The 27,193-nt window shown below is 35.1% G+C and overlaps 4 protein-coding genes across 4 annotated transcripts; 1 reads left to right on the forward strand and 3 right to left on the reverse strand.

Moving 5' to 3' along the window:
• Window positions 1–806: 806 nt before the first annotated feature.
• LOC135145946 (gustatory receptor for sugar taste 64f-like) lies at window positions 807–2,168 on the reverse strand. The gene is made up of 8 exons (XM_064078075.1): window positions 2,132–2,168; window positions 1,879–2,067; window positions 1,683–1,831; window positions 1,499–1,624; window positions 1,291–1,445; window positions 1,073–1,241; window positions 918–1,007; window positions 807–869 (listed from the first exon to the last, which is right to left on the reverse strand). The coding sequence occupies exons 1-8, from the start codon at window positions 2,166–2,168 to the stop codon at window positions 813–815; spliced, it is 972 nt and encodes a 323-aa protein (XP_063934145.1). The 3' UTR covers window positions 807–812.
• A 338-nt stretch (window positions 2,169–2,506) lies between these two features.
• LOC135122835 (protein ELYS) lies at window positions 2,507–17,937 on the reverse strand. Its single transcript, XM_064047285.1, has 25 exons — window positions 17,666–17,937; window positions 17,313–17,605; window positions 17,117–17,261; window positions 16,921–17,067; window positions 16,633–16,871; window positions 16,433–16,582; window positions 16,108–16,375; window positions 15,871–16,053; window positions 15,631–15,821; window positions 15,399–15,579; window positions 15,207–15,350; window positions 14,971–15,154; window positions 11,851–11,958; window positions 11,535–11,802; window positions 11,207–11,483; window positions 10,827–11,159; window positions 10,587–10,779; window positions 10,307–10,535; window positions 10,146–10,253; window positions 9,637–10,057; window positions 8,049–9,587; window positions 6,656–8,002; window positions 5,827–6,602; window positions 2,811–2,910; window positions 2,507–2,763 (listed from the first exon to the last, which is right to left on the reverse strand). The coding sequence occupies exons 1-25, from the start codon at window positions 17,754–17,756 to the stop codon at window positions 2,615–2,617; spliced, it is 8,064 nt and encodes a 2,687-aa protein (XP_063903355.1). The 5' UTR covers window positions 17,757–17,937; the 3' UTR covers window positions 2,507–2,614.
• A 72-nt stretch (window positions 17,938–18,009) lies between these two features.
• On the forward strand, window positions 18,010–20,518 carry LOC135122836 (EF-hand domain-containing protein 1-like). The gene is made up of 7 exons (XM_064047286.1): window positions 18,010–18,101; window positions 18,146–18,499; window positions 18,556–18,881; window positions 18,941–19,106; window positions 19,157–19,952; window positions 19,999–20,229; window positions 20,279–20,518. The coding sequence occupies exons 1-7, from the start codon at window positions 18,054–18,056 to the stop codon at window positions 20,458–20,460; spliced, it is 2,103 nt and encodes a 700-aa protein (XP_063903356.1). The 5' UTR covers window positions 18,010–18,053; the 3' UTR covers window positions 20,461–20,518.
• Window positions 20,457–22,205, reverse strand: LOC135122837 (pre-mRNA-splicing factor CWC25 homolog). Its single transcript, XM_064047287.1, has 3 exons — window positions 21,945–22,205; window positions 21,693–21,887; window positions 20,457–21,636 (listed from the first exon to the last, which is right to left on the reverse strand). The coding sequence occupies exons 1-3, from the start codon at window positions 21,993–21,995 to the stop codon at window positions 20,521–20,523; spliced, it is 1,362 nt and encodes a 453-aa protein (XP_063903357.1). The 5' UTR covers window positions 21,996–22,205; the 3' UTR covers window positions 20,457–20,520.
• Between the last annotated feature and the right edge of the window lie 4,988 nt (window positions 22,206–27,193).

Below are 27,193 nucleotides of genomic sequence, written 5' to 3' on the forward strand. Positions count from 1 at the left end.
AATTTATCTAAGAAACTGAGGCTGTTTTATTTGTCGTATTCCAGGGGCGAGGAAAATTTTGTCTAAATAACTTTAAACACTAAATTTTAGTGTAAAGCTAAACAATAGTATAATATTGTACCACAGATATGGAAGGATTCATTCGGCACTTTTCGAATAAGATGTATTTAATACAGTTTTAGGAAGACCATCATTTTTTGGAAAAGATGAGCAGACATAACTTAACAGAGTTTTAAAATCTTCACTTCGCTACCTTAAGTGACATTTAAAATTTTTAGATTTTAAAGTAATTTTGAGAATTATCTGTTAACAATATAAAACGGACAGACGGATGGAAATACGAAACTTATATTTTCGTATCCTGCGAGTTATGAAAATGCAAGAACATAAAATTAGACAAACAATTCGTTATAATGATTCTCTATTACATTTTACTAAAAATATTTTACAAATATATATTATTAGAAAACGAAGCGCTATTGTTTAAAATAATATAAAAAATTGATACAACATTTAAGTGGAAAATAAATAGATATTAATTTTACAATTATTAATTAAAAAAGGTCGTTTTCCCGGCGCATCCACCATTTATTTACTAAGGTAATAATTTTATTCCCAAAAAGCTAATTTGCAAACTTACTTGCCTTACAACATTCTGTTCTGCTATATGGGAAAAAGTAATATTAATAAGTACTCTCACGACTTCATAAGAGATATTGTGCAATATATGTGTATTATTATAAATGTCTGGTCTATGAAAACACCATCTCATTCTTAGGAATTTATTATTCCATTACAACATTTATCTCCTTCTAAGCAACATTAAACTGAATTAACACTAATTCATACGAAACAATAGCACCAGCGACCTGAAACATATCCATAGCACTAACTCAAATAAAATACCACTTTCTTACTCTCAGAATCAACGATCTGTTTACTTTAAACAATTTATGACCTGTTAATGCAATAGTGTTGTATTTCACTTGGTACAAAAATCTTTCGATCTAAAATTTATAAACGACTCTCAGCTAAAGAAAAACTAATGTAATTAGTATTATTTCCAACTTACTTCAACGCTGTAAATGTCGGAACTTAGAGTATTTAAATAATGCTGTGGCTTTTTGCTTTCTGTGTGAATAGTTGCAGCATATAAAGCTACCGCAATCGTTCGAAGTATAAGAAATAAAAACGAATAAACATAATATATTTTATCCAAAGCGCCACTGATTGGCGGTCGCCTGAAAAAATCTATATAAAATAAATCCTCCTCGAGAAGAATTTACTCACTGTAAACTAAAATACAGTTGTACAATTACCACAAAAATATTGTTGCTGAATGACAGCAACATGATATTCGATATGGTATCATCAACTTTCGCACACAAAACTGCAAGTCTTGTGTAATCTTCTCTAACCTGACGCCAAACCTCCTCATCATTTTCCTGTAATAAAACGCAATTAGCTTCAAGTATTTCACACGGCTTAATAAAATTACGTTGTTTTTTGTCAATTGGCTTATATGCACTACTACTTGCTTAAATCTAGCCGATAAAGCCAAACTCACTAACATAATAAAAAGATCCATAAAATTCCAGGACACGGTGCTAAAAGTATTCACAATCTAATGAAAGAAACGAATTAATTTTCTTAAAATATTGCTTTTAATTAAAACAAGAAACCTGTGTAATTATTCCGAGTGGCATGCAAAAGGGGAAAATGTTAAACACTTGATCAAAGCGGTGTTCAAAATAGAGTTGTATGGTTTCCGATAAAGTTTCTCCGCTTTTGCTGTACTTAAACGTGAAAGCCAAAAATAGAGAATGTTCCGCTAAAATTACGACAGTTAAAATTAATTTCAAACAACGCTTATACAACCAATAGCTGCAGCCACAATAACGAAAGCAATAAGTTTTAACTCGTGATGCAGCCCCGAAGGAAAGCCGTAGGACTGTGACAAAGCTTTGTCAACTTCGGTCCATTTCTGCATCAAATGAGGCCACTTCGTCGCGACTTCGATGAAAATAGCGACAGTTATTGCAGTAACTGCGAAGAACAATAAAGTGACTGAAACAGTTACCTTTAGTCCGTCGTTACAAAAAACTGATTGTTGTGGGTGAGTGATAATTACCAGACTCCCCGAACTCGATTTGACCCACGTCGATCATTTTCACCATTTGGAAAATCGTGTTTAAAGCAGACAAAACAAGGAACAAGATGGAATACAAAGTTCGCTTCGCAGTCCATTTGAATTTCAAAGAAGAATCTTTACTTGTGATTCCACATACAGGCAACATTCCAAAGCATTGCGCAAACCGAAGCATAAAAGAGAAACAAGCATTGGTAGACGAGAATTTCGAATTCATCTTCCACTACAGTCAAGACCGCTACTGGTCGATACTGGAATACACCGAAATTCGGTCGTATTGAGCTACACAATAGCGAAGAATAAGCAAAGAAACTACAAATAAATAATTGGGGCGGGAGTAAATGAAAACCACAGAAAATATTTACAAAGAATCGAATAATATTTACACAAAGAGAATACAAAAGAAAATAAACATTTATTACACAAGAGCTAAAAAAACGTGTATAAAAATAATTAAAAGAAAATTTATATTTGCGAACTGTTCTTTCGCGTTCGCTTTTTCGGTACTGGTGATTTTTCTGTTTTAGTTGATTCTTCTTGAATTTTTGGTAACGTACTTTGGGAAAGCCTTTTTTGTCTCTTGTTTCTGCTGGTCTTCACGTTCTCGGAAATACCTGAAACCGCACAATTACTTCTAAATTTTTGAACAAGAGACACTTACTTGAATCATCTGAATTTACTGAGGACACCGACTTCGCTCTACTTCTGGTCATTCTTGGTTCTGACGAATCTAGGTTCTCTTCTGCGTTTTCAATAATATCCTGAAACAACCACACCACTTTAAAAAACTGGTCTAAAGTTACTTTAGTTACTTATTTTATTTTTTATGATAGCCCCTATCCGCTAGGTGCTAGGTGCTATGCTGCTTTCGAGGCATACCATCTGATGTACCCAAACAAAGCCTTAACTACCAGTTAAAATAAAAATAATGTGTAGATTATTAAACTGTGGATAGACAAAACTCTACTATGTTATTGGTCAATTTTTCTTAACAAAATGTTGTAATGACGTCGTCAATTTTTTAGTGGGGACAAATATATCAATTTCAATTGGAAAATTGTACATACTAGTAATATCAGAAGTATTCTACACCTAGAACTAAAAAAATAAATAAGTCGTTTTTGATTTAATCAAAAAAATTAATTGATTTTTTGACACATGTATAAGCAATTTTTTAAAATAGAAATGTGTTGATAAATCACACGTACTGACTTTAGATAGATTTACCCAGCAAAATTTTTGGATGATCAGGTTATTGTGGGAATGAGTGGATAAATGTTAATTAAAAATTTACCACGACTACGACAATCTAAAACGTTTTCAACATTTCAGAGCATTCGGTTTTTACAGTTTCTAAGTTACTTAAATGTAAATCTAATGTAAAATGTTATAGTTTTTATTTTTATTTCCTGAGCGAATAGCTTACTTTCATGTTTTCTCCACATATCATGACCCCGAAAGTATGAAAAAATAGGTCTCCCGTTTCTGTTGTCGTCTGTGTCGATTTTTATTAGAATATAATCTCCGAAACTACTGGACCAATTGCGGTCAAATTTTAAATGTTGTTAGGAATACTTAATTAAATGACCTCATTTCAAAAAATTTTAGCCCCTTATGGGCTGTTTTTTTTCCAAAATCTGAATATCCAAGGTAAAAATTAAGACGGATTTATAACCCACAGGTAACTTTGTTTTTTTTTTTGAGGGGGTCCAAAGAGTCCTGTGACATAATAAAGCCAAGAACACAATTTATGTGCGCATCTCGAATATCATCCGACTCCAAAATCTAGAAGTCCAGGACAGGAACACAGACAAATTTTGATTGGTGCTTCCATTGTTGTGTCCCAATTTAAAAATTAAATCTCACACCGAAAAAACAACGTCTCGAAGTCGCATTTGAAAAACAAGAAAATCATTCCAAAACGTAGGCAATCAAGGGAATAGTAGAAGGTTGCCCTTTATGTAGGTAGTTTAAGGGTTTGTAATGTTGCACAGGCAGACTTTAAATGAGTCTTTTGGTTCCACTTGTTGTTTTGTGGTGCAGTGTAAAACTCACCAGAGTAATTGTTAAAAAAATGAAATCGTCTTCGACGCCACAGTCCACATCAACGAGTATAATTAGTGTAAAATTAGTTCATTACTGGTTTTCTAATCTAAAATGTGAAGTTTCTTGACGATGCCAACACAATTTTTATTTCATTGTTTGTAAATATTCAGAATTCACATTTAGGTTTTTCACCGTAATGTACAGCCATGCACATAAATCCGGTATACATGACAATTTAAATTTGTATCCATGCTATTGCTTTTGTATTGATTCTGGCACAACGGGATTTATATCAACAGACTGTACAGTCGAGGCCATAGAAAACTAGATCACTGGGTTTTGACACACTCTATCAAATTAAAAAAAAATGTACGGTTTATTTAATGTTTTATTCAGGCTCAGCTTATTTTATTTAAGTTATTATATTATTCATCCTTCATAAGCTTCTCGCTCGACGTTTAAAATAGTTCATTTATGGCAGTTCCACTAATCTTAAACATTAAGTTATTTTAGAGACAGAACTTTGAAAAATAACATCAGATGAATTAATATCATCGTGGACTTGAAATAGGAGGTATATTTCACGTTTCATTGTCGTATACAAATGTGTAATTTTTTTAATATCATAATTATCTTCTTACGGCTTGAATTTGAACATTTATTATCGAAATATGATTTTGATTTTGACCGTACTGAATGTGTGCCTGTGATATGTGAATTCGGTCCACGATGTAAACTCATTATGATTTATAGATATAAAATTCTGGAAATTTGAACTTTAATCAAGGTCAACGCATTAGATCGCATAGCGGAGGCGGACTAACATACCAAAATTGAGCATTTTTCTATCTTTGTTATTGTTCATGTGAATGTTTATCTGCAATACCGAATTTTCGCCGATATAAATCAGGCCGTCCTTGGCTGATATGGATGCTACGTAGTTTGTTTTCACTCAACTTAGTGTTTTCTTACTCAATTGCTACTTAAATTTGCCGCCACACCATTGCAATAACTTGTGTACTACCATTCAGTTACCTTTTTTGTGTGCGAATTTGTAATATTCAAATATTTGCTTCTATTTTTGAAAGCTGGAGAAGTTTTTGCAGCTAGGAAAGAAGTCCCTTCAAGCTTATTTCACAGTTTTTCAGTTTTTCCCTCTCGAGAAAGAAGGAACAAACATTTTTGTATTTTGATTTAAGGGCATTAAAAAACATTCCATTTTGTTGACGATCACAGCTTAAAGCCAATTTTTTTTTTTATTTTCCCGGGTTTTATAATTTTGGCGAGATGTTTAGGTTATTACACCATATACACGAGATTCCTACACAATCAGTCCAGTAGTTTCGGAGATTATCTATCTAATAAAATCACCAACAGACAGACAGTCCGAAACGGGGCACCTTGACGATAATTCCAACTAGCTTATGCTCCGAAAATAAAAATATGGATGGAATAATAAACCACAAGTATAAAAGCGTGGTATTTTAAAAAATTGAAAAATGATTTACTTTGCAAAATTTTGAGGTGGTTTCAGCGACTATTTATCCAATAAAACCGCCAACAGACGAAATTATAACACGTCGAGAAAATAAAATTAAACCACACGAAACTTTATAAAAAAAAAACACTACCTTGAGGTTCCTTTTCGACGTACTTTCTTCATCAACAGACTTCTTCCTCGCCCTTCCGACACTACGAACAGGCGTCTTACTCTTGGACCTGTCCGACGTTTCAGAAGCCTGTGAAGCCGACCTCAACCTCCTTGCAGGTTTCACAGGAGAACTTGACGCGCTGTTCGTGGTTGACGGCGAATGGTCATACACTTTCTGTTCTTCCGGGTCTGGTTTGCCTTCGAATGGCACTTTATCCAACAGAACAATGGGGTCCAAAGAGTCCAAACTGTAGTCAATACCTTCCATTTTTTTTAACATTGTCAACTGTTGCCTGGTCATTCGTCGGTTCATCGAATACCCTTCTACAACACTTTTCGACTTCTTGGTGCTGTCGTCTTCTTCCGGAATCTTCGGTAAATTTAAAACGGACGATGCCCGACGACCCCTCCGCTTGTCTGCGGAGTCTTTTTCCTTCGACGGCTCAGGGGTGTTAATTAGTGCGTCTTCCACAGAAGCACTACGTTTTCGAAGTGTCCTAGTTGGAGTTGAGGGTTCTTCCGTACTAACCCGCCGCGAACGGAGAGTTCTTTCCGGCGTTTTTAATAACTGTTCAATTATGTCAGGTTCACGTTTGGGTGTCTTCCTAGTTAAAGTTTCCAAAACATCTCTAGTTCTTCGCGTTAACATTCGCTGCTTTGGAATTTCTTCGCTGACGCTTTCGCTTTTTTGGCGACGACCCCTTTGAGATTTGGCAGACGTCGAACTTGAGACCGAAACCGAACGCGCTCTTGGTCCTAAAAACAACAAAATTTAATTCAAATTTAATAAACATCATAACTGTACATACTTTTGTCCTTCTCGGACGTAGTTATATCTAAAATGTCTCTCTCTGAATTAGATTTAATTTCTGTTGGACCAGAAGCGGTGGCATCTACATTTGTCTCTTCGTGGATTGTCGTTTCAGACACTTCTGTATCCTGAACATCCATTTTCAGCTCACAGTTGTCTTTTTCAGGTGTTTTATTCTGATCGACTTCTGGTACGTGTTTCTCCTTTTCTTCCGCTACTTTTATATCTGTTGTACAACTGTCTCCAACATCTTTTATTTCTTCTTTGTCTGAAGGTCCCTGCTGCATATCATCTTTCTCACTAATAATTTTGTCCTCAGAAACAGAATAACTTAGATCATCCATTTCAACAGAAATATCTGTTTCTCCTAATGGAGTTTCTGCATTCTTTATTGCACTTTCCATTTTCTCTGTATCTTTCTCTTCATCAACGTTACGTATTTCTTTCTCAGGGCATTTAGTTACAAAACCATCTCTAGCAGAGGCGTCGTGCGAAATAATTTTATCTTCTGTGTCAACATCTTTTGTATCAGATTCCTGAACTTCGGTGTCTTCTTGTTCCTGTGGGGTTTCTTTAAATGATTCTTTATCCATTGGAGTAGGATTTTCTTCTTGTATTACTTCGTCGTTTGATTGTGTTATAATCTTATCATCACTTGTGGAAACAGTGTGCGATGTTTTATCTTCACAGTCACTAATTTTTCTGTTAGTATCTTCAGCTGTAACTTCTAGTTGTTCTTCCATAACTTCGTCTGACAATTTATCGTCTTTCTCAACATCACTTTCTTTGTGTATGTGTTCATCTGAATCTCCCTCGATTCTATTTTCGCTCTCTGTTCTTTCTTCCTGTATTTGTTCCGGTACTTTATTTTCGCTTTTCTTATTTCTTTCATCTTCTTCATCATCAACACAAACAATGTCACCTTCGAACAATCCGCAACCCTCTTCCACTGGATAATCGTCACTATTTTCACTTATTTCACTATAATGGCGTCCGTCGTTCGATTCAGAACTCGAATACTCTTCAGAATCATAAATATTTCTTTCATAAGACACATCAAGCTTCTCTTCTTCGCTTCCCTCTTCATTGAACGAATTCTGACTTTCTGATGAACCAGACGTCTCACTGCTTTTATCACTTTTATCTTCTTCGCTGGAACTACCAATTTCAATAACTTCGTTTTCTGCTTGCTTATCATCATCATTTATTTCCTTGTTTATAGAATCGTTGTCTTCATCTATCCGTGGCTCTTCTTGATCTTCCTCCTCTTCTGCAACCGATTCCTCTTCTGCAACCGATTCCTCATCTGAATCGTAACTTTCATTAAAAACGTTGTTTTCGAGTGCTAAAATCACTTTATCACAAAGAATTCACCCAAGTTTGCTACTTACCATTTAGTGGAGTCGAGCTTACAGCTCTCATATTTTCTTCCAAAACATTTTCAAGTGTATTTTGTTGTCCGTAACACAGATCGTTCTCTTCAAGAGTCAATTCTTTTTCAACTATTAAACCATCATTAAAACTAAGATCGTCGGAAATTTCGAAGACGTTCATTTCTGGGTCTATCGGTCTATTGGTGTCAGATTCACCGTCGAACGTTTCTGTGTCTTTCGCCGACTTATCTTTTCCAATTGAAGACTCCTCAGCCACTACCTCATTTGTGTTTTCTCCTTTCTCTACTTCAATCAGTTCACTGTTTTGTAACGTGGTGTACACTATTTCATTACTTGCATCTTTAGGCACATTATTGTCGTCTTCCTTAACCACTTCTACCTCTTCATCGACATCCATAACCTCAATTTCGTCATTTTGTGTCTTCTCGGGGTCTTGCTCTTTTTCTTCATCATCATTTATACACCGTATCATAGAATCGGACAACTTCGGGCCGCTTTCGTCGTAAGACATCGAAAACGCGTCCACAGTACTTTCAAGAACGGAATATACAATACTTTTACTGTTATTAGCAGTAGAATTACCATCAAATGTCACGCTTTTGTTAGGAAGAATTTCATCTTCCATTATATCTTTAGACTGGTGGTCATTTATATCTTCTTCTTCTAACTTGCTTGTACTATCTGGCTCAGAAATGCTAACTTCAACAAATTTCTTCTCTTGTGTTACACTTGCATCTTCAACTATTGTGTAGTGATGTTCTTCAATTTCTTCTGTGGCTTTCTCCACCAAACTTTCATTAGGTTTGTCATTATCATCACTGTGCGTCATAATGTCTCCTACGGAAGATTCTGCGTTTTGTACGCTAGTTTCCGCAATAAAGTCTTTACTAGGTGAATCTGGTAAACTTGTTTCTTTTATTTCTGATATTTGATGCAAACTATTACGTCTAGATGATACTTTATACGAGCTATTTATATATTTCTGCATAGAATCTGACAAAGTCAACTCTTCGCCACTGCCATAATCGATACTAACATCTTCTGAACTATCTACATCTGATTCTAGGAAACTTGTAGTCAAATTATGTTTCTTTGAAAAACTTGCATGGTGAATTTCTTCTCCATCTTTATACGTGATTTTCGATTCTAAAACAACCTTTTCGGTCACTTCTTCACTATTCGTAACTTTAGAACTTTCCATAGTTCTAGATCTTCTTCTAGGAGAATCCAGTGGGGAATTGAAAACTCTATTAAGAGCATTCGTTTCTAAAACCTGTCTGCACAGAGATTTCCGTGGGCGCAATTTAGGTAAAATAGAAACAGAATTTGGAGACTCGGTCACTGATTCGTCTTTTTCTTCAGTTTTTTCAGGCGAAAACGTATTATCTTTTACAGAATCTTCAAATGAAACTGCAACTGACTCTTTATTTTGGACAGACCTGCGACGTGGAGAGGACACTAGTGAATCATTTGTCAATGTAGGAGTCTTTGACAATCTAGGGCTCGATCTGACAGGAGTTGTTTGTCCTAGTGACCCTAAAACGTTAAAACTTTATAACTAACCCTAAGATAATCTATAACTTACGTTTGTAACTTCTCCTTTTCGTGGGTGAAAATACAAGACCCGGTTTTAATATTTCTTCAGATATTTCTTTTGTTTCTTGTGTGTCATTATTAACGCTGACTTCCAAAGACACTGCTTTATCTTCATCAACTGCTATTTCTTCATTAATTTTACTAATTTTGGGAGGTGTCTTCTCTTTATCAACATTTTCTTCAAACGAAGCATTTGGGGAATAGAAAACTTCGTCCTCTGTGGATGTGTTTTTGGACGATGAGTTTAACTGAATGGAAGAATTCTCTAGATTTACAACGGGAGACATGGAAATCTTTTCTGGGGTAATTTTAACTGATTCTACTGTATTTTCTAATGAGGAAGAACTTCTCAAACCCTCGAATCTAACAACCGGCAAAGATCTGCGAGGGGAAAGACCAAAACCCGATTTCTACAAAAAAAAATTGTTTGAAAAATGAATCTAAATTCTACACGAAGGGTGCAAAGTTAAAAAAAAAACGAACAATTAATAGACAAACCTTTGGTGACAATCGAACAGGGGTGTAATCAATTTTTTCAAATTCTTTGAAATTATCTTCAAATTCACCATCTGTTTTAGACGCCGTATGATTCAATAAACTCTTCACCTGAAATAATGGTTGTAGAACAAACCTAACCGCTTAAATAAACAGTCAACTACCTTCAAAATACTGTGCGGTGTTACCACTTTCCGTTCTTCAACACCATCGCGACCCCTTGGTGTCTTTCGTTTAACTACAGGGGTATCTAACTTTGTCGGAATCGCAATGGTCAGTGAACTATTAACTCTAGGTGATAGTCTCATTCGTTTGACTGACGGAGGAGAACTAGAATCAACTATTACAGCCTCCATATCAACAACTCTAGGATTTACAATGACAGCTGAAGATCTGTGAACAGAGTTAGAATCACGACGGAAAAGTCAACAAAACGCAACAAACCTCGTTGCGGTTGGTGTCACAGTTGGAGTGCGCAAAAATGGGGTCTCTTCAGTCTTGACTCTAAACTTTTTAGTCACAGTTTCCGCAAAAGTTTGTCTAGCTTTCGCTAACGCTGCCCCGACTAGAGTTGACTTATACTGCACATTTTCGGTAACATTATGAACAAAAACAGACATCGGGGTTGGTCTTGAAACTATAATAAAAAATATAATATTTTGTTAAAAACAAAAATCAAACAACCTTGCAGCCATGTGTTATTTTTCTCCTTATGACAAAGACTTAAAAGATTGCGATTAACATCCGGCAATAATTTCTTCAAGCTGTGGACCAACTTATCCCTAGGTATCGCGTTTTCCTGACCCAATAAACCCTGGTTTTCGATTTGGTGCGGAACTGATTTTTCGTGACTTTCGAAAGCTTCGATAAAGTGGGACCTCAAAATGTGATAGTACACGTGAAGATCCTCAGCCGAACACTGTTTGCTTTTTGTAAGATAAGTGAGAAAGAAATTCTCGTCTGCTGGATTCAGCGATCGATAAATCAGTGATCTTAGTTTATCATTTTTCTTGCATTCTACAAAACAGAGGGTTACTATAAAACACAAAAAAAGCAAAATTTACCATTGAAAAGATGACAAAGAAATTTCTCTTCCTGTTTTTGATTAATGCAGTGTTTCTCAAAATAGAACGCTTCGTCTAGCATGTTATTCGCCACATATAAACTTATAGCAGTTAAAATATCATCGTCATCTTTCAGAACAGGTTTTCTAACCTGGACGTACAACAAGGCAAAGTTGTGTTGTTTTTGCAGCATCAAAGCTCGTAAAACCACCTTATGGTGCCACTGACTTAAGTCATCTGACAGTACAAGAGGGTCTAATAAAAGTCCCATAGCAGTCTAAAATGCATCAAAATTAATTAAATTATAATAATTTTTTGACAAGTTTACGTTAAAATCACTATGATCCAACTGCCAAAACGCTTGGGTAATTTTTATAACACTCGGGCTTACTTTAAAAACAGCTGGAAATTTAATCAAATGGGTTATTACAGGTTTGTACCTCTCCTGGTCTAAAGTCATTGCCAGGTCCAGAAATACATAAATAATAACTGAGTGTTTGTACGATAAATCAACATTATCGATCAAGTAGGTCCTCAATAGTGCCTGTAATGAAGACGGTGGATATAAACCGTTTCCATTATCGTTGCGCCATTGGCTGCAATAAAAATTGAAGGTTTCGTTTTGAAGAATAATGAAAACTTACTCTTGTAAAATATTTCCTCCACATTCTCGTTCTATCAAAGCATCAATAAAGAGGACACTTTCAGAGGACGCAAAGTTTTCTTCATTGAGAATCTTCAACAACGCTCGTCTGTAGATAAAAATTGTTTTAATTTTTTAGTACAACAGTAGAAAATTTAGTATTAATTAACGCAATCTTGACTTCATTTCCGACGAAAACGGATTTACAATTACACTGGCGAAACTTCAAATTGGATTTTATTTTGTACATATTCTTTGCCAAATTCTGTGATCAGTTAAGATGAAACATCCGGTATATATGGTTAATTTTTCTTTCTCGCGTAAATATTTTTTCTTTTTCATGTTTTGTTTTCTTGCGACCCCAGTTAAAACAAAACAGGATTTTTCTACTCAAGTTTCTGATTTAAAACAACCTATTCCAGCTTATAAAATGACTATACAGAATTTTGAAACCGTTAACGGCAATGAAGGCCTCAATTTTGATTCGTTCTAAGGAAATATCACCTAAACACATAGTCACCTAGTACATCAACAAAAATCGCTCCAAAGTTATTTCGACAGAACTTCCCTCACCCCTGAAGTACAGCACAATTTATCCAACTTTTTCGAAAATATCACAAAATGTAAATGATGAATATTAGCGCTACTAGAAAAAAAATTGGTCGAAAGTTAGGAAAGAACTTCCCTCGCTTCTGAAGTACAGTCCAACAAATACTGCTTATCTGAAAAATTATAAAATTTCATTTTACGGAATTTTACTTTTTCCTGATAACCTGTATGAAGTAAAAACAATATAGAAGGTACTAGTCCAATACTAGTGTAATAGAAAAAAGGTTAAAAAAGACAGTTGAGCCCGCCGAGGTTTCACATTCTTAAAAAAAAAGAAATTTGGGATCCCCGAAAAGGTTTTACATTTTTAAAAAAGACAGTTGGGACACACGAGAAGGTTTCACATTAAAAAAAAAGACATTTGGGGCCCCGAGAAGGTTTTACATTTTTACAAAAGACAGTTAGGACCCTCGAGAAGATTTCACTTTCTTAAAAAAATACATTTGGGCCCCCGAGAAAGTTTTACATTAAAAAAAAACAATTGAGACACCCGAGAAGGTTTCAAATTAAAAAAAAATACATTTGAGGCTCCCGAGAAAGTTTTACATTTTTAAAAAAGACAGTTGGGACCTCCGAGAAGGTTTCACATTAAAAAAAAGACATTTGGGCCCCACAAGAAGGTTTTACATTTTTAAAAAAGACAGTTGAGACACCCGAGAAGGTTTCAAATTCTTAAAAAAATACATTTGAGTCCCCCGAGGTTTTGCATTTTTAAAAAAGCCAGTTGGTACCCCCGAGAAGGTTTCACATTAAAAAAAAGATATCTGCCCCCCCCCCCCAGAAGGTTTTACATTTAAAAAAAAAAACACAGTTGGGACCCCCAAGAGGTTTTCACATTAAAAAAAAGACAGTTGGGACCCCTGAGAAGGTTTCAAATTCGTAAAAAAATATATTTGAGGCCCCCGAGGTTTTACATTTTTAAAAAAGACAGTTGGGACCCCCGAGAGGTTTTCACATGAAAAAACAGACAGTTGGGACCCTCGAGAAGGTTTCAAATTCGTAAAAAAATACATTTGAGGCCCCCGAGAAGGTTTTACATTTTTAAAAAACACAGTTGGGACCCCCCGAGAAGATTTCACATTAAAAAAAAAAGAGATTTGGGGCCCCCAAGAAGGTTTAACATTTTTAAACGACAGTTGGGACCCCCAAGGTTTCACTTTCTTAAAAAAATACATTTGGACCCCCGAAAAGGTTTCAAATTCCTAAAAAATACATCTGAGCCCCCGAGAAGATTTTACATTTTTAAAAAAGCCAGTTGGGACCCCCGAGAAGATTTCACATTAAAAAAATAGACATTATTTGGCGCCCCCGAGAAGGTTTTACATTTTTAAAAAAGGAAGTTGGGACCCCAAAGGTTTCACTTTCTTAAAAAAATACATTTGGGTCCCAAAAAGGTTTTACATTTTGAAAAAAGACAAATAGGATCCCCGCGAAGGTTTCACATTCTTAAAAAAACATTTGAGGCCCCCGAGAAGGTTTTAGATTTTTAAAAGACCCTTGGGGCCCCCGAGGTTTCACATTAAAAAATAAGATATTTGGGGCCCCCGGGAAGGTTTAACATTTTTAAAAGACAGTTGGGGCCCCCAAGGTTTCGCTTTCTTAAAAAAATACATTTGGGCCCCCGAGAAGGTTTCACATTCTTAAAAAAGTACATCTGAGGCCCCCGAGAAGGTTTTACATTTTTAAAAAAGACAGTTGGGACCCCCGAGAAGATTTCACATAAAAACAAAGACATTCGGGGTCCCCGACAAGGTTTCACATACAAAAAAAAGACATTTGGAGCTTCCGAGAAGGTTTTACATTTTCAAAACAGACAATTGGGACCCGCAAAAAGGTTTCACATTCTTAAAAAAATTCATTTGAGGCCCCCGAGAAAGTTTTACATTTTTAAAAGTCAGTTGGGACACCGGAGAAGGTTTTACATTTTTAAATAAGGAGGGGTGTATTCTCACCTTTTTGGGAAAGTGGGGTAATTTCATCAATAAAAAATTTGTTATGACGTCATAAACATAGATATTAAAAAAAAAAACGAAAGGCCAAGTTTGAAATCAAACACGCGGACGTCCGACCTGCATTCCTGCTTCGTAACCACTAGACCACGACCGAGATTCCTTACGCTAATGGTAAACCGTTATTATACTGTTTTTGCTAAACTTTTGACGGTTAGGAAAAAATTCAAAGCGGTACGTATCACATTTACCGGACTATTTTGGTTAACATTTAACCATCTACATGCTATCTGTAATATACCTACAAAATTTGAAAACAATCGATCCAGCAGTTTCGAAAATTACGTGCCTAATAAAAATGGATACAGACACCAGACAGACAGACAGACAGACAGACGGACGGACATATTATATTAGCTTACGCTCGGGAAGTAAAAATTGTAGTGAACAATGAGGCCACCGTTTCTGTTTGTTAATACATATAAATAAAGAACTAAAACAACAATTTAATGCATCGTTTTTTCGATAATTTTTAACTATTTGCTTTTTTTATAAAAACTAACCTGTGATTGTAGAAATCGATCAACATTTCGGCGGGATAAGGAGCACTAATCCTTTCTAAATCATCAGATCGTGGGTAAGCAGTAAGGGGACACTCTGGTAACAAACCCACGTTTAGTAACCACTGCAGAACTTCAAAATATACTGAAACAGTCTCCAATGACTTGTACTGTTCCCCTACTAGTTCTAAAAACAAAAAAATCGTTTGCTCCACATTTAAACAACCAATGAACCATACCAAGATTCGAAACATAATTCGATAATTTTTTCAAAACAAACGTATACAAAGAGTACAAATTCTTCAACTGCCTTGTACAACTGTTAAGTAAGATGTTAGTGTTATTATCGGGTCTCGCTTCCGAATAATCAAAAAGAGGGGTACCTGTAAATTTAAAATAAATAAACATCAACTAGAAAATCAACAACTTACAGAATTTGTCGCAATTAGTTTTAAGAGTGGCTGCTCTTTGAAACGCCCAACTGATTAATAAATCTAAGGAGCACCCAGCTGAAAGAAAACTTCCGTTGGCCCATTCTGAAGCACACTTGCACAGCCAGCCCATTAAATGATTTTCAAGAGCCGCCCCCAATATGATTTCCCTCTGCTGGTTCTAGAAATTTTAATTAAAAAAAAAATATTATCACTGGATTTTCAAATTTACTGTAGAAACGGGAGTATTAACTGGCAAGTCAATGAATAATGGAACAAGCCCCAAACCAATCACTTCCTGATAAATGTCTGCTGATTCCACTAGACACAAGGGACCTGAAGACTCAATTTGAGCCAACAAAGCTTTTTGCACACCATAATTGTGAAGAAAAATTACATCGCTTTCGCGCAAACACGTCATATCTGAAATTTACTAGTTAACAAAAAAAATATATATAATAGGAAGAATTACCAAAAGAAATGGAATTAGGATAAAAGTGTTCTTCCAATCTTTGAGCACCTGTAAACTGTTGTATGGAATTTTTGTTAGTGTACACATTTAGAATAGGTGCATTTTTGTTAGTTGCTGAATTAATTAGATCGTTTAGATGCAACTGAAGCATGTAAGTCGAACTATATTGCGGTTTTGGAACATCTAATAAAAAAATCGTTTTAATAAAAATAACACAAAATACAACAAAAAACTAACTTGGCATTTGTTCTTTATACCACTGATTTAAATCAAAAATGGCCAAAAAGGTGTCAGTTTCCTTATTTTTAAACCACACGTTCCACACAAATACACACAACGTGAGAACGTCTTCATTTGAATCATGATGAGGTCCTTCCCTATTTACTGAACCATGCACAATTGAATTTACTTTTAAACAATTACCCCCACGTTTTTTTGACGTTCTCTTATGGCCTGAAGGAACTCCAAGTTCCATTTGATAGTGAACAGAGGCGCTACTAAAATCCTACAATTTATACAAGACATGATAAATGATTAACATAAATAAAACACAAAAAATTACTTGATAGAGACATCCATAACCTTCATGGTATTCTTTAGTTTGGTAGCAAAACGCATACATTACCGCTAATGGTAAGCAAGTTGGGCATTCCTCATCTGTACTGTATACAGCCCAAATATAACAAACAGCTCGAGGATCATCAGCAGGTTCCTTAAATCAAATTTGTTCTTTTCTATTTGGCGGCGTTTCTTAATACTGACCTGTATTGCAAAATGTGATATAGGAATGTGTTCATCACACACTGGAGATGTATACACCAGTTCTAAATTCATTAAATTATACAGTTGAAGGGCTCCAAAATTATAACCTACCAACAAGGAACCAAGTTGGGGACAATAATACAAAGCGCTAACTGCCACTTCATCTTTATTAACATGAATTCGATCATCTCCTTTAGGGCCCTTTAGGATGAAGTGTTTTGTTGATTTATCAAAAACAACTACAAAAAACACTAGGTAGAAAAAATCAACCAAAGAAAGCAATATTACTGTTTAAATGTATTGCAAGGTGGTGACTATTTCTAATTGCAAATTCTTTCTGGTGTTCAATTTTTCCCAAATCCTTTGAAGTAACGTCATGTAGTGAACATGGATTTAGTTCATCCCTTATTTCATTTACACCCCCAGGTGTTAACGCTAAAAGTTATAAATTACTTTCAAGATCAGTAAATATTACAACAAGCACCTTCATCACAGATCTGTCTACAAACATCTACTAAAAACACATTCCCTCCTGCTGTTCCTACAGCAATAATGCCATCAAAGTTTCTCAAAGGACCTGGTAAAGTAAATACGTCATATCCAGCATCAATAACGTGTAAACTAGTAATCTAAAAATGAATGACTTAGCTACATTACTTTAGAATTGCAAATACACATACTTTATCCTCTATGTGTATAGCTCTAATAATTTTGGAAGTAACAAAATCAAAGACACAAATCATGCCATCACTATAATCACAATCTAGACCCACAGCCAACAATGGCAACCTCCCGTTAGGTCTTTGAATTTCATCCACACAAACTACTTCCGTATTCGAGTCTTTCAAAACCCAGCCAAAAGTCCAAGCTCCCACTTTACTCCCAGTCCTGGTATGGACGATTTCTAACCGGGGCCCGCTCGCTAACCACGCATAATCTGCATCAGACAGCACCCCTCCAATGGTTTTGTATTCTTAAAACGAAAATTCGAAAATTACGCCTCAATAACGAACTTTTATCAATCAAAACCTACCTCGTACGGGTTCATCTTCAATTTCATCTTTCACTAAGAATTTTAAAGCCGCTTGCGGTAGATTTACAATTTTTGCAACAGAAATAGACATTTTGAAAAAGTAAGGTTAACAAGCAATTTTGTTTACAGATAACATTTACACCGTTAGATAAAGCTTGGGACTTATTTATAAGTGTTTTTGTTACACACACAACGATTTTTTTTAATTTTATCACTTACGACAACTGACTTCAAAAACATTCTAAATATAAAGCCGCGGCGACTTCCATCAACTGTCATCTGTCAAACGACAAACTTGAATTGACGCAAAGAGCGCCACTTTTGAATATCTATGGTGACATGAAGTTTGGTCAATTGAAGTTTCTTTTATTTCTTTTAAGTGGTGAAAATGGCAGGTTTGCCTAAATTACCGGGACTAACGTTTACAGATCCCACGGTAAATACTTACATTTATTTTTTTCTTTACTGACGCCAAAATAGCTTTCCAGTTTTCATTTATCGCAAACTTTTAACGTGTGTAACGGATATAAAGTACCAAAGTACAATTACAGAGGAATAGGAAATCGAGAACTAAATGCAAATTCTGTAAAATTCATTAACACGAACGACCCAGTTCGCTTTGACCCTTCACTTACGTATGGAAAAACGAAAGCCGTCGCTGTGAACATTTTTAAACCGCATTTTGCCTTATATGACCAAAAATGCCTCACCTTTAAAGCTTTTTTCAAGCAGGGGGTTGTTGAATCTCCTAATGAATACTATAGGGTCAGACATGTCAACATTATATATTTTTTGGAGGACGATTCGATAACTGTTATGGAACCTAGAACGCCGGTACCTACCAAAGTTAACAAAATCTCTTGGTTGGTTATTTAAAGATCTATCTTTAGAATAGTGGTATCGACCAAGGAAGACTTTTAAAGCGACATAGAGTTCCTAAAAATCTGGCAGGAGAGTACTGGCACTGGAAAGATTTTGGCGTTGGAAAAAATATTGTATTCTATGGAGTGGTTTACCATTTGGTAGACTGTGATGGTTTTACTAGGGAATATATGGCGAGTCAAGGATTAGTAATGGCCGATCCTGAACAACTACCCCCTGACCCTTACACCCAGAGCAGACTTATGAGTTCATCTAGTCACAATACTTTCACTAAAACACCATCCTCAGATGATAACTTCAGACGATTTTTAGAATATGATGGCAAAGTGCTCAGGTTTGTTCTTAAATTGGTCACTCTGCTTAGTAATTAGTGTTATATCTTCTTTGTTGCAGATTTAAAGCTATTTGGGATGACCGCGATTCAGAATACGGTGACATAAGAAAATATGAAGTCATGTACTTTCTTCATGACGATACGGTGGCAGTGAAAGAAATCCATACCAAAAACGATGGCAGAGATCCGTATTCGCAACTATTACGAAAAACCAAACTCCCCAAAGTAATTTATAAGAACACGAAAAAAATCAAATTTAAGAAAAAATCTTGCAGATATGGACTGATCGGCCGATAAATTTTCCTTCAATCTACCTCGAACGCTCTGACGAAGAAGTCACCGAATATTACCAACCGAAAGATCTGCGAGTCGGCGAAACTATATTCGTTTTGGGAAGAAAAATGCTTCTTTATGACTGCGATAGTTTCACCAGAAACTACTTCAAAAAAGCTCTTTGTATAGAACAGGGTTCTCCCATTGACGTCTCTGAAAAGCCGAAACCTCCTCCAGAGCGAAAAATCCCGCCGCACGATGGAATTGGCAGCTTAGAAGATTCGCTGCAAAACACGATAACATTTTTGCCAAGACCACCCAGAAAAGACATGGTTAAACAGATCTTGAACGCAAACAAGTATCTGAGATACGAAATGAAGATGGAAGATATTCATCCCGAGGATACGATTCGACGTTTTATTTTAAACTACTCGTTAGGCGACAGTACTTGTAAAATTTTCGAACCGCCAATCATTAATTCTGGTATTATTGGTGGAAAGTATTTAAAAAGTACCTTGTTGCCTAAACCTGGTACTAATCCACTTGATCCTGAATACTACACCCCTATTGACTTCTACATTGGTGCTATTATCACGGTGTTTCAGCAACGATTTATTATTACTGGAGCTGATTTATATGTGTACCGCTACATGCAAGCCAATTCTAGTAAATTCCCGTGTGAAGTAATTGAAAATATACGCAATTTCATGTTTAACAAAGGATATCTTAATGACGACATTAATCAGTTGATGGAAGAAAATAAGATGCAGATTGAAAAAGAAGAACGAGATGCTATAGGTACGTTTTAACTTTTAGTACTTCCAAATATTATAAAGTTTTAAAGGTGATGACCTAAAAGTAACTCAAACGGAAATGGAAAAATGCCTGGATAAATTTGGCATTTCTGCTATTGAAGATACAACCTTCCAAAAGGAATATCCCAAAGAAGAACTTGTAGTACCAGAACATAATGTGCCACCATTTGGCATACAGCCTGTAAATAATGACGGTCCATATCCCATTACAACAGCACCCGTTCCCGATCTTGCTTGCAAGGATGAAGCACAAAGAATTGGTAAGAAAAAACACAAAAAGTTAAGAAATAAAATGTAATATAATTTCAGCAACAACGGAGTATGATACAGAGGAAGAAAAGATCAAAAAATACTATGACAGGATACTCCGAAAGCACAAACATATATGTGAAAATGCCCAACCTGAACTTCCTCCAGAGGATGACTGCTTGACAAAGGAACGTAAAGCTAAAGCTGTTACATTTGCAGAAGATCAAAAATGCGAATATTAAACAAATATGCTTTATTTTACAATAAATATACACTTTGTGAAAAATATAAATAAAACATTACTACCTTCTGGAAAAATGTCTATCCATGTCTCTACTAGACCTCTGAATTTTATTTAAATTTGACTTAATTCTACTTTCAACGCTACTACTGTCAGCAGATTTCAGCAATTGCTTGTGGATGAAATCAGGGTCAAAACTCTGTTCCTTCTTCTCTTTTTCTTCTCTTTCGCGATACTTTCTCACGTTATGCACCCGTTCTTTATCGCGCCAGACTGCATTCTCCATCATTTGTTGTCTCAACTTTTCTTTCTCTTCTTCAGTTAATTTATGCGCTTTTCGTTTTTGAATTGGGGGCGTTGTTTCCTTCGTTTTTGTTGTTTTGTCTTTCATGTCTTGCTTGTCGCTGCTAAGTTTTCTTGATAATGGGATGCTTTTGCCATCAGAACTTACAAGACCATAACTCATTTTCCTATTTTTGGAAGAATCAGAGTCGTCGCTGTCAAAATGTCTCGAGTGGCGGTGCCTACTTTCAGGTTCACTCTCAGAACTTGATTTATTAGGCGGGCTTCTACTCCGACTTTTGTTTCTTCCAGTATTTCGTCTACGTTCTTTGTCGCGATCATTAACTTTCGACCTCTCTCGCCCTTTGCTCTTTTTTTTCTTGGAATTGTCTTCATCACTGGAATCTCGTCTTTTTTTACTCTTGTTTCTATCTACATTTCTATGGCGTCTTTCTTTTCGTTCTTCCTCAGACTCATCAGAACTTTCCTCCCGCTTTTTCCGTGACTTCTTCACTTTTTCCTCTTCACTGCTATCGTCGCAGTCAGTGAACTGACCACTTAAAATATCTTGCAAATCACTTTCGCTGAGTTTGTCTTTCAACGCTTCAAACTTATGGATCAATATTGTGTCAAGCTGGCGCTCTTTTTTACTGACTTTTTTACTTTTTTTCCCTAATAATTTTTCCGCCAACTTCTGGTCTAAATCGCTGTCAGAGTCGCTCGACTGTTTTGACTTCTTTTTCTTCTTCTTCTTCTTTTTTGCTTGTTGAGCTTTCAAGGCCTTCTGTAATTTTTTCAGCTGAACAGGGTTTTGTAAAAATTGCCGCCTAGTTTCTTCTTCTCGCTTTTTTATGGCAACCAGAGGATCCTCTTGCAATTTTGTCGACAAATCCACCTAAAAGTTCACGTTAGATCGTTGTTGTAAGTTGTAAACATGTGATTTAGACATACCTGTTCTGCCTGGACAAGCTTATTGAAATCTCTAATCGATGGTGGAATACATTCGTGCTCTACACGGTTTTTCGGTACAGGAAGGAGACTTTGCTGTTTCTGTTTCTCTTTTTCTTCGTCGTTTAGTTGCTCTAAAGTTTTGTCAACTGGCCTCCCGAGTAGGTATTCTTCTCGACTGACCGTACTATTAGGGCCCTACCAATTTATTTTAATCTGTTAACTAAATAAAAATAAAATAATGAGCTGACTTACTTTGTACATCCAGTCGAGTTTCTTTTCTTCTTCATTGTTTTGATTGAACATTTTGATCACGAATTTGAGGTTATGTTATGTTATTCACAATCAAAGATATTGAAGATAAGTACATACATTTAAACCTTCTTGTTCACAATTCACAATTTATTATTATTAATATTATTGTTACAATATAATAACAAGACCATTAACGACCATTTAACGACTAACGGCACTAATTAACGTAGAGACGTAGGCAACCACAGACCGTAGACGCTGGCATCACATGTCATAAGGATTAAGGATATGCTATTTTCCCATTGGTCGATTGTGCGCCAGGTCCTCAAAATTTCGACGAAATCGTTTTCCCATTGGTTGCTGCTGGAGTTTATTTTACAAATGTTTTAAATAAGAATTTTAAATTTCTTGGAATATACAACAAAACAACATTTAACCCCAAAAGGTTTTAAATTTGAACAAGCACTGTATTTATTAAAATTGTGTCTTATTATTATTAAATTATTATTATCTGGTATTGACTTTTACAATTCGTAGTAATATTTGTTATAATTAATTATGTGTACCAGTTAAATCTGCGGCCTTATATCTTGAGAACAGATAGAGATATTGAAATTTTATAAACGCCATTGTTTTCAGCTTGAAGGGTAAACCTTAATTTAGTACACTGTAAATATAGTGGACATATGGTGTTGTCGCGACGAAAACCTATTTTTTTTTAAATTGCAACATTTTAACGGAATTTGATAGACTGTTAAATTGCGATTACAATGATATGCAACAAGTTGAATGAAACAAAGCACTTACATTTTATTTTAAAATCAGCAACAATAAGATCTGTTTCAAAGGCAGTTTAGCATATTGTAAAATAGTGGTAGGTAGTCCTTTATTTGACTTAGTTTTTGAATAACATGCCACAATTTTCAGTACCTAAGATATACAAAAATTAACAAAATTGTTTTGATTGGCTTTTTTATTTTCTTATCAAGCTGCAGGATTTGTTTTATTGTATTTCAGGGGCGAGGGAAGTTGTGTCGAAATAACTTTGGACCAATTTTAATTTATACTGTTTATATATTATATGTGTTGACTGTTGACCTAGTGTTGACCATCAATGATTAAATACGTATTTAATCAATGTGACCATGGAGGAAGAATGGTGTTGACATACATCAGTATCACTGGTTGCCTACTGCAAAATTAAACAATTTGTAAATACCTAAATAAAAATAACATATTTGGAACTAACATATCATACAAGCAATAAATCAAAAATTATAATACTGCAAAATATGCAAACTTGCATTGAAGTTAACCCAAAGTATTATGGTATGGGTGGTACAGATGGGTGTGTCTAATTCCGGATTTGACCTTTAGGTTGGTGACAGTGCAGCCTGGTGCAGCCTTTGAATTTTTGCAATTTGCATTACTTTACTTATAGATTACTGATTACATTATTAAAAAAAAAAGTGGGAAGTTATTTCGACAGAACTTCATTCACCCCTGAAGTATGCACAGGCCAACAAATCCCGCTTCTTTGAAAAATTATAAAATTTGACTTTGCGAATTTTTTTGTGATAACCTGTATAAAACAAAAAAATACATGAATGCATTGATAAACCACAAGAAAAGACTCAAAATATTTCGAATCATTCGATTTTTCGGTTTTTCGCTTCCACAGCTAAATGAAAAATGAAAAATGTTACACAATTTTGATTTTTTTTCTAAATACATATCTGGAAATCGAAGGTAAAAACTCAAACACGGATTCAAAAATCACAAGTGCAGAAATATGTTATTTTATAAAATTTAAGTTACATTTATAATTTATACGTTAAAAGTTTGTGATGACATGCCGTTAATTTTTTGGGAGGGAATAAAGGGATACTTTTTGATTAACTATTTATACATTACTATATTTTTGCAGTTACATACAAAATTAATTTGCAAAATATGACACAATTTTGAATCCAAATGTCCAGGGTAACTCAACACGAATTCATAAACTACAAGTGCAGGGGTATATATGTTATTTTATCAAATTTAAATAACTTTACTATTGTAAATTTTGGAGATGAGGTCATTCCATCATTTGTGGGGGTGATTAGAGAAATTTTGGTTAGCGTTTTACCATCTACATGATATTCATACATCTAATATTTGACAACAATCGATTAGGTAGTTTCGGAGATTACCTATCTCGTAAAAACTAGACAAGCAGCAGACAGATAGACAGACGGATAGAGGGAAACGGGAAACTTACTGTTTCGTACTATGGGGATCACGACACGTACAGAAATGATGAAACTAGCCATTCGTCGGATAGATCCATTGCAATAGTTATTCCTCAGCTTGCGCTAAGGAAGTAAAAACTGTAGGTATAGGTGATTCACACAAATTAATTTAGTACATTTTATGTTCCCTTACAATGAACTTCTCTCTATGAATGTTTAAATTTTGCATATTTCCGACCGCTCTGATTTTTATGGTTTTTAATAATCAACTAGACAATGAAAATAAACTTTTTTCATTTTAAATAAGAAGATAAGAACATTTATATATTTACAACGAAATATTTTTTTTTGTCTACAATTGTTGACAGCACTGAAAAATTAACTTAAAACATTCATTTGAATGAGGAAGTAGTTATTTAGGTTACATTACCGCATTAGTGCAGAAGGTGTCACATTATCGCACTCACGTGACTTACCCATTCATTTCCTAAAACAAATACCTACCTTGTCATTTATCCAAAATGATATTTAGCATGTTCTGAAGTCGAACATAAAATTTTATACTTATAAGTGAGCTAATGCATTATTATCATATTCATGTTAACTCACAATTTGGATAGCGCTTCTTGTGAATAAACTTAACACTCATCATTAGCAAATAATTCTGTTATACCACTTTTGATATGTACGAGACAATTCATATCAAGAAATAGGTACCAAACCATATAATCTAGCCATCAAGTTAGCACATGCGTTTTTCGCTACGTTTTCTTCTATCAAGCAAGCAACACCAACTTGATGACTTTTTCAACTGAATACCCGTTATATTCCTACAGTGGGTTTTTTATGAATGCATCGTAGGAATTTACATGGTGTTAAATTTAAGTCGTGTCAATGGTTTTTCTACTGCGAATTTCCAAATTCTTTTTGGTCCTCACTTGGCTTACATATTTTTTTACATATTCTGAGAGTTTTTGAAGCACAAGAAGTAAAAGTTAAAAAAAAAAAATAAATTTTTCCGATTTTTAAAACATTCAACTGCTCCTCAGTGCATCATTTAACACCCAGCTCTCGCTTCCATATATTATTGTAGGTCTCAGTGGCGGCTCGTGACTATTTTGGTTGGGTCGGCCAGCAGTGAGTAACCCAAAGTTTTAAGACATAGAATACAAGAACCAGGGACCTCAAGTTAGTCATTATCTATAATTTGCTACCTGTATGGTGTTAATTCATATAGTCCTAACAACTTGGTAAAACAAAATAAAAAATATTCTTCAAATAGGTATAAAGTAAAGCATATACTTATACAATATAAGCCATCTATAATAATAAAATAACGACAATAAACTCAAATAAAAATGAAAATAACATTCAAGTTATAAATTAACACATTCTAATAAAAAACAACATGAAACGTCAACAACTATTTATTAGTAAAAAACAAAATTAAAAAAGTAAATTAGAAATTTTTATAAACCAATTCCATGCGTCTTTGTTTTGTATTGGCAAAGTGGTCAATTACTTGATTATAGAACTTTTGATCTTCCGTTAAGTTTGTAAGCACTTCTTTTTCTATTGCTAAAACGAATAATTTAGATAATCGATTTTGACTAATGGAGTTTCTAATAAAATTTGTAATTCGCTTTAAAGCTGAAAAACTGCGTTCAACATATGCTGATGTGGATGGTACCTATATGATTAAAATTAAAGACAGAAATAATTCCGGAGGCTTCTACATTTTCGTAAGTAGCATCATCAGGAGCAGGGTTGAGAAATTAGGAAGATGGCAAAAGAGCACGGTAACTCAATATGTCATTCATACCAGAGGACCAGAGGCAAAACTCTTTTTCTGAAGTTTTTTTGAATTTATTGTCAACATCATATCCAAAAATTAAACAATACCAACAAAATAGTTTGTTTTTCTACTCATTAAGGTTGAAGTTTGTCATTTTCCCATCGCTGGCAGTGGATGAAATTTCATTTCACCCTCTAGTGGAAAAATACTCGGCCGTCTACGATTTTAACGGGTCGTCCAGCCTGAGCGTTTCGCAGCTAGCGAAACGTGTCGCGTATCGCCTGCACCGACCGCACCGTCCGCTTCGCGCGCTTCGAAAATCATGACGCCTAGGCTGGACGACCCGTTAGTGTTTGACGTTTAATACTGCTAGTTTACACAAGTGAAAACAATGAACATGAGTGAGACTGACGAAGTTTCTGAAGAAATTTTGAATGCTGCCAATGCGGCATTTTCGAATCTGATACAAGTGCAGTTATTGATACAGGAAGCAGCCAACTAAGTTTAAACAAAGATACAAGTTCAAATAATACTTACGATAAAAGTGTAAATATTATTGGTGATAATTGCACAAATTGTTCTATTACAGTTAATGTATTTCAAAAATAAAATACCTACCATAAACAAACATTTATTTCCTAATTTCTTAGAAAAAATAGTATATGCAACTCGCGGATGAAGAAATTTCAACGGCTCGAGTTTCTTTTTCGCACTCGCTCGTTGCACTCGCTCGTGTGAAAAAATCACTCTCGCCGTTGAAATTCAACTTCATCCACTAGTTCCATAATGTACTATTTTTGACTTGCTCCCCGTCAGCCATTCATAATTTTCATACCATGCTGTATTAATTATTATTAATCATTAATATGCTATTGCACCCGAGCTGACGTTATTATTGCTCCGTGCTTCGATTAAATGTTGCATGCGCGGCTCCGAACGGCCCATTTCTTTTATATCCAAGGAATTGATCATCGTACGTAAAAAGTCGAAAGTCATTATTTAATAGATGTGTAACAGCATCAAAATTTAAATCAGTTACTAATTCTCTTACTAACTGTTGTCATTGTTACTGAAATTAGAAACAAACCTAAACCAATTTCATCCACGTGAAGACTGCAGAAATTCACAATATACAGATAGCGGCCAGCCGGTGCTGGTAGTGGGGAACCGCATGGAAAAGTGCACGCCAGAAGTGCAGTGATGAAACGGAATATTGTACG

The sequence above is a fragment of the Zophobas morio genome, unplaced genomic scaffold (assembly GCF_036711695.1).
Source record: "Zophobas morio isolate AGI-343-1 ecotype UQ-CSIRO unplaced genomic scaffold, CSIRO_AGI_Zmor_V1 ptg000005l, whole genome shotgun sequence".
NCBI classification, from domain to species: Eukaryota; Metazoa; Arthropoda; class Insecta; order Coleoptera; family Tenebrionidae; genus Zophobas; species Zophobas morio.